General features: G+C 32.7%; 1 protein-coding gene across 1 annotated transcript; it reads left to right on the top strand.

The window, feature by feature from the left end:
- Nucleotides 1-243: 243 nt before the first annotated feature.
- On the top strand, nucleotides 244-6631 carry LOC127702665 (uncharacterized). The gene is made up of 2 exons (XM_052206960.1): nucleotides 244-1102; nucleotides 4918-6631. Exons 1-2 carry the CDS (start codon nucleotides 664-666, stop codon nucleotides 5427-5429), a joined length of 951 nt encoding a protein of 316 aa, XP_052062920.1. The 5' UTR covers nucleotides 244-663; the 3' UTR covers nucleotides 5430-6631.
- The last annotated feature ends 442 nt before the right edge of the window (nucleotides 6632-7073 follow it).

Here is a 7073-nt window from a genome sequence, read left to right as displayed (position 1 = left end):
GCAAATCAGTGACTCCGCCCAGATCAAGCCATAGTATTTTGTTAAACAGGCTCCTGGTCTGTCATTCTTAAACACCTATGTATGTTTTCTAATGCAATACATAGCTTGAAACTTTTGAAAAACGTTAGTGGATTTAAGAGGTTTCAGCATATGTTCTTGTGGATGTATTTTTGTATTTAGGGGGACAACCGTTTGACTATCAAAAAACATAGAAGTCCGAGTGAAAAAAAGTGCATTTTATACGTGCTATTTTTAATTAATTAAAAATATATAATTGGCGACTGAAGATTAAAGAAATAGACTTTATACTGTTCGAATTATTTCGGTTCTTTACATTTAGCTAATGATACAACTTGTTATGATTTTTATAACATAACAATGAATTTTGATTGGTTCCTTTATAGACTTGTGATTTAAAGGAATTAAAGTTTTTCATTCTGCCGTTGATAGCCGAAAACTAATGTGGTGTTTTCTGTTAGAAGTTCATCCTGTGAGGCATGGCAACTACATTTGATTTATCTGAACTTTGAAACTTTTGTAACTTTATTTTTCGTAAGTACTTATTTTGTAGGTTAATTTTCCTTTTTTAATTTTTTATCAAGTCATTTGTTGCAAGAATTTATTATTTTTTCAAGTTGCCGTGTCTTACACAGGAGGCTTATTATGCCTGTAACCCGAAATAAAGCAAGAAAAAATTATAAATTAATAAGTGAATTTGGTTTTGGTCATGAGGACGTACTCGATGTGTCGGACCCGACATCTGATATTTTTGATCATGAGACTACACCTGACGATGAAGTAGATAGGTTGGAACATCGAATCCATAATTTAGAAGTAAGCATTTCCGAAAAAGAAAGAAAGCTTGAAAAAGCCGATTTTGAAAAACAGGGGGCAATTCCAAAAACGCGCTTGAAAAGTAAATATGTGGAGTCGAGTAATCTTAATGATTTAGTCAAGGAGAAAGGTGTAGGCGATAATTCTAGCAGACCGCGCCAGCTCCAGTCGAGTGCACCTAAAGTAAAGTCAACTGAAACAGCCGGTAAGAAGACAAAACCAGCGAAAAGGAAAGACTCCAGGGACTCAAAAAGTTTTAAAAAGAAGGGTGAGATTAATTTAGAAAAATTAAGAAAAAAGAAAGTTTTGACTAAATTAGTAGAAAAACAATTATCAGATATTTTAAAAAAGAATACTTTAATAGATTTAGTCGATTCTAGTGAAATTGCTCAAGATAGTTCTGATAGTGAGCTTGATTTTTCTTCGCAATTACGCAAACGTTCAAAAAAATCTTTAAAAAAGCAAGGTTCAAAATTTCAATTACAATATTCAGATTCCGATTCGGACGACAGTATTCATGTCCCGAAGGTTAAATCGGTTAAGACCAAAAAGTTGAAAAAGTCGGGTAGCTCAAGGGTGACAAAACACAAGTCACGAGTAATATTAAAATCATCTGATAGTTCTGATTATGATTCATCCGAGTCTAGTACTGATGATGCTACTTCTAGTACGTCAGGTACAGATTCGTCATGTAAAAAGAAATCACTTAAAAAGCGAAAGGTTAAATCGGGTATGGTTGCTAAAGCTAGCGATGACGTGCAGAATCCACAAACTTGGCCCCATACTACACTTCAGTACGAATATATAAATAAATCTGTTTCATTTCAAGATTTAGATTTAAAGCTGTTTGTTGCGGGAGAATTAGAAATAATTGGGTCAAGCAAAATTAAAACTGACGAGAGAAATACTAGGTTGTCTCTTTTGAAGAAAATTGTATATTACAGTTCTATTTATCAGTGGAAATCTTTACTTGACTTCTACGCTGCATTTTTGAGACAAATTGAAACGGGGGTTAAAACCTGGAAAGATACTCCTGATAATTTGGAAGTTCCTCTTCTGTCTAAATATGTTAAACAGGAGTTCGATAAGAAGCCTTCTTTTGGTGGTAAAAAAGAGTCCAAGACACCTACGTTATGGTATTGTTCTTTATTTCAGAAGAATAAATGTTCAAAAACATCACCGCATAAAATTATGATTAGAGGTGTTGAACGTGAGGTTAATCATTTTTGTGCCACTTGTTATAGATTAGACAAACTTAAAAGTCATCATCCTGAATGTTCTTCTGCATGTCCTCATCATAATGAATGACTAAATCAACATGTTCAATTACCTGATTTTCATAAAGCATTATGGGGTTCTAGACATTCACTTAAATGTACTCTTTGTTGTATTAGTTATTTGGGTACAAATGATATGCAAAATTTTGTAACTATTCATAATATTGTTAAAAAATCTGGATTGTACAATTTTCAGGGTTGTAGAATTCCAATTTACTCTAAAATTAATATTCTTTTGTTGAGAAGCTTGTTACAGAATTATAGTGACGCTCAGGTTTGTGATTTCTTGGAGTATGGATGGCCGGTGGGTCACGATGGGAGCCCGTTCAGGTCTACTTTTTCCCGTAATCATTCGGGGGCTACTGATTTTCCAGATGATATTGCCAATTATTTGAAAAAAGAAAGTTCTTATAAAGCAATTGTTGGACCATTTAAGGCAAATCCGTTCAGCTGTCCTTCAGCTTTATCTCCTTTAAATTCTGTTCCAAAAAAGGATTCGATAGAACGCAGGGTAATTGTTGATTTGAGCTTTCCAGAGGGCGAGGCGGTTAATTCTGGTATTTTCAAAGATCGATATTTAGGCGATGAAATTTCAGTTTCGTATCCCACGGTTGATGATTTTATTATGTTAATCAAGAGTAAAGGTCAAGGTTGTAAAATGTTTAAAAGGGACCTGAAACGGGCTTATAGACAATTAGTCGTTGACCCCGGTGACATCCATCTCTTAGGTTACAAATGGAGAGGACACTTGTATTACGATCGTGTATTAACAATGGGTTTGAGATCGGCTGCATATATATGTATGCGAACAACAAATGCTATTGCATTTATATGTCAAAACATGGGTGTAGATATTTTGAACTATTTAGATGATTTGGCTGGATGTGATATTCCTTCCAGCAATGATGATGCTTATGCTAAATTGGGTCTTATTTTACAGAAGTGTGGCATTGAAGAATCAATTGAGAAAGCCTGTCCGCCTTGTACAAAAATGATATTTATTGGCATTTTATTTGATTCTGAGAATATGACAATTTCTATTGATACTCAAAGATTGTCACAGATTCTGCAGTTAGTTTCGAATTGGCTATGTAGCACAGATTGTACAAAGAGAGAATTACAATCATTGCTGGGAAAATTAAATTTTGTATCTCAATGTGTGCGTTCTGGCCGAATTTTTGTCTCAAGACTTTTGAATTGGTTAAGAGATTTTCCTGATAAAGGGAAATTAGTCATTCAAGCTGATTTTAAACTTGACTTATTGTGGTGGCAGGAATTTTTGCCTGGTTACAATGGGGTTTCTATGATTTTGTCTGAATTCTCAAATCCTGATCAATTGTTTTCTGTTGATGCATGTTTGACAGGATGTGGCGGATGGATGGACGGAAGATACTTTCACTGTTCATTTCCGGAGTTCATTTTAGATCAAAATTTGCATATAAATTTATTCGAGATGTTGACGATTGTAGTAGCCTTAAAATTATGGGGTAAACATTTTACAAATTTAAAGGTGGTTATTTATTGCGATAATTTGGTATCAGTTCGTGTTTTGAATACAGGCGCTACCAGAAATGTGTTCCTGCAGGCGTGTTTGCGGGAAGTTTGTTGGATTGCAGCTTTAAATAATTTTGAGTTAAAAGCTATACATATTTCAGGTTGCGATAACCGTTTACCGGATCTTTTGTCTAGATGGGATTTAGGTTATAAATTTCAGTTAGAATTTTACGAGAGGACAAAAGGCATGTCTCTATCTAGAGATTTTATTCCTAAAGAATTGTTTCAGTTTGAACATATTTGGTAATTGCTTATTCGTGTATTTGTAGATTTGCAAGTGCTAAGACGAGATATGTTTTTGACTAGGATTTCGGCTTTCGCGAAAGGTACTTTGGTTAATTTTAAAACGCAGTGGAGAGCCTATTTATTGTTTTGTAATTACTTTCATTTAGAACCGTTTGATATTAATGCGGAGTTATTATGTACTTATTCGGAGTTTCTCAGTAGAAGTTTCAAATCAGCTCAATCTATTCGCAATTATTTAAATGGAATTAAAGTTCTTTTCCTGTTATTAGGATTACACGTGGATGTGTTTTCGTCTTACGAATTGAAATTGACGATGAAAGGGTTAGATAGGAAATTAAAACATTTACCTAAACAGGCATTTCCTATTACTTTAGAAATTCTAGGAAAATTTCGTGAACTTTTGAATTTGAATACTCCTCTTGATGCGACATATTGGTGTTTATTTCTTTTTGCTTTATTACTTTTAAGCAGGAAGTATAATTTAGTTCCAGTATCAACCAAGAAATTTGACAAAAACAAACAGCTATGCAGAGGTGGTGTTACAGTCTTTCCATCTCTTATAATAGTTGCATTCAAATGGACAAAAACAATTCAGTTGGGTAATCGTATTTTAAGGATACCTTTGCTTGCATATCCTTTATCTAAATTTTGCCCTGTAAATGCATATAAAAGGATGTGTTCTTTAAATCCTTGCACTTCGGATGGTGCCGCTTTTTCTTGTACAAAAAAGGGGAAATGCATGCCAATTACTTATAACCAGTTTCAGAATAAACTGAGAGAATTACTTTGTAAAATTGGGTTAAATCCAAAATTATTTTCTTCACATATCCGAAGAGGTGGAGCAACGTTGGCTTCGAAAGCAGGGGTTTCTCCTAGTTCTATCCAATTGGTGGGTGATTGGAAGAGCAATTGCTATACTAAATATATTGTTAGTTCTTTGTCTGATAAAATCAATGTAGTGGAACAAATTAAAAACTTTGTTTTAAAATAAATTTGCTCTTTATAGATTCTAGGTCTACTCTGGTGTGCGATTTCATAGCCAAGCATGTTAAAACTATTAGAAGGTGTCACTTGCAAGCCTTTCCTGGAGCAAATATTTGGGACATAATAAATTTGCTTAATTGTGGAACAATTCAGGTAAATTATGATATAATTCTGGTGCATGTAGGAACCAATAATGTTGGTACCTATGAGGTTGCTGATTTTGATATAGCCTATAACGTGCTTATCTCTACAATTGAGAAATTAGTTAAGCCACATACTGTAATAGTTATGTCAGCAATTATTCCACGTTTACTTGATTTTCAGAATACATGTTATTTTGTCACCACTATTAATTCTAGATTAAGAAGTTTATGCTTTAAACGTGGTGTTCAGTTTGTAGCTACTTATAAACCTTTTTTGAAGTTTGGGATGCCAGTTTGTGAACTTTATTCACCCATCTGTAGGTTACATTTGAATTATTTTGGTAATTTAAAGTTGACAAATTTTTTTGTTCAAGTATTGGCACATTGTTAAACAAGAGGATGTTTAGTCTCATCTTGTTACTTTTAAACAGAAGGAGCAATCTTATTCTGTACCAATTTTGTTTAATTGTGCTTACAGTAGTGGGTGATTTGTATATATCCTTTTTGGGTTATTTTGTTTTCTGACCATTCTTGTCAGAAAGATCTGACCATTCATGTCAGTAGTATTTTTTTTGATATCTGACCATTCATGTCGGTATTATCATATTTTTGTTAGAAATATCTGACCATTCATGTCAGTGATATTTTCTGATTTCTGACCATTCATGTCAGTATTATTATTATTTTTGTTTTCATTCTGATCTTTGTATAAGCTGAAACATGGCTTTAAATGAGCCCTATAACTTAAATTGTTTTTAACTTTTGTTTATTATCAATCAATGTGCTTTGTTTACTGTTTGGCCGTTGGTTTTTTGGTGTTGAACATTGATTGAATTAACTTTAACGTCTATTATTGTTTTTTCATATGAAATTGTAATAATTTTGCCAAAATTAAATGTTTTATTTTAATTCGCTTTAATCATTTCTTAGCATTTAATTAGTATTGCTTTGCATCCAGTCGTCTCATGGTTTATATATCTGCGTCTATTTACTTCGTAAGAGCAAATTGTGCTATTTTTAATTAATTAAAAATATATAATTGGCGACTGAAGATTAAAGAAATAGACTTTATACTGTTCGAATTATTTCGGTTCTTTACATTTAGCTAATGATACAACTTGTTATGATTTTTATAACATAACAATGAATTTTGATTGGTTCCTTTATAGACTTGTGATTTAAAGGAATTAAAGTTTTTCATTCTGCCGTTGATAGCCGAAAACTAACCCTCCCATTATTTATCCCACCCAATATTTATGATCAGTAGTTTCATTCTCATTTTCTGTGGAAGTTTTATTTTTCAGCGTATGTTCCTTGCTGATTTGTTACTGTGGATAGACGAATTTACAATGTAATTGAGTGATTAAAGGACGATCGAGCAACTTAGTTTAATATACCTGATAATTTTGATTCGGATTATTTCGTAATGGATTCAGAAATTTCAGATTTATTGTTACCCGCTGGATATAGACGTGTGAGCAAAGTGTTGTTGATAAATGGTGCTGAACATTGATTGAATTAACTTTAACGTCTATTATTGTTTTTTCATATGAAATTGTAATAATTTTGCCAAAATTAAATGTTTTATTTTAATTCGCTTTAATCATTTCTTAGCATTTAATTAGTATTGCTTTGCATCCAGTCGTCTCATGGTTTATATATCTGCGTCTATTTACTTCGTAAGAGCAAATTTCTGCGATTCCGTTCTCCTTTCGTACGATGTTTCAGCAAAATATGGAATCATTTCAGTTGTTGATTTAGTATTGGAAAATTTTACTGAATTATCTCTTATTAAATACGGTTTTATGTGTTTAATTGGTGTTTCTCTAAGAAAGAGGCCAGGTGCTCTTGTTCATTCATAAAATTATCGTTCATTCATAAATTTATCGTAAAATCAAAATCACTACACAGGTTATACGTAGTGTCAAATGATTACCTGTAATCTAAAAATAGATAAACTTAACTGGCATATTTTGTTGATTTGTTTGCGCAAATAATTTAGCGGAACGAAACCCTTGTTAAAAACACATAACAA

Source organism: Mytilus californianus, unplaced genomic scaffold (assembly GCF_021869535.1).
Source record: "Mytilus californianus isolate M0D057914Y unplaced genomic scaffold, xbMytCali1.0.p SCAF_1, whole genome shotgun sequence".
NCBI classification, from domain to species: domain Eukaryota; kingdom Metazoa; phylum Mollusca; class Bivalvia; order Mytilida; family Mytilidae; genus Mytilus; species Mytilus californianus.
This window is presented reverse-complemented; position numbering and strand designations above follow the sequence as displayed.

Bases quoted from the DNA above. Each gene is read 5' to 3' on its own strand.
- LOC127702665 (XM_052206960.1), top strand. From the start codon at position 664: ATGCCTGTAACCCGAAATAAAGCAAGAAAAAATTATAAATTAATAAGT. The intron at 1,103-4,917 runs GTGAGATTAATT...TGCTCTTTATAG, and splicing joins AAAAAGTTTTAAAAAGAAGG to ATTCTAGGTCTACTCTGGTG.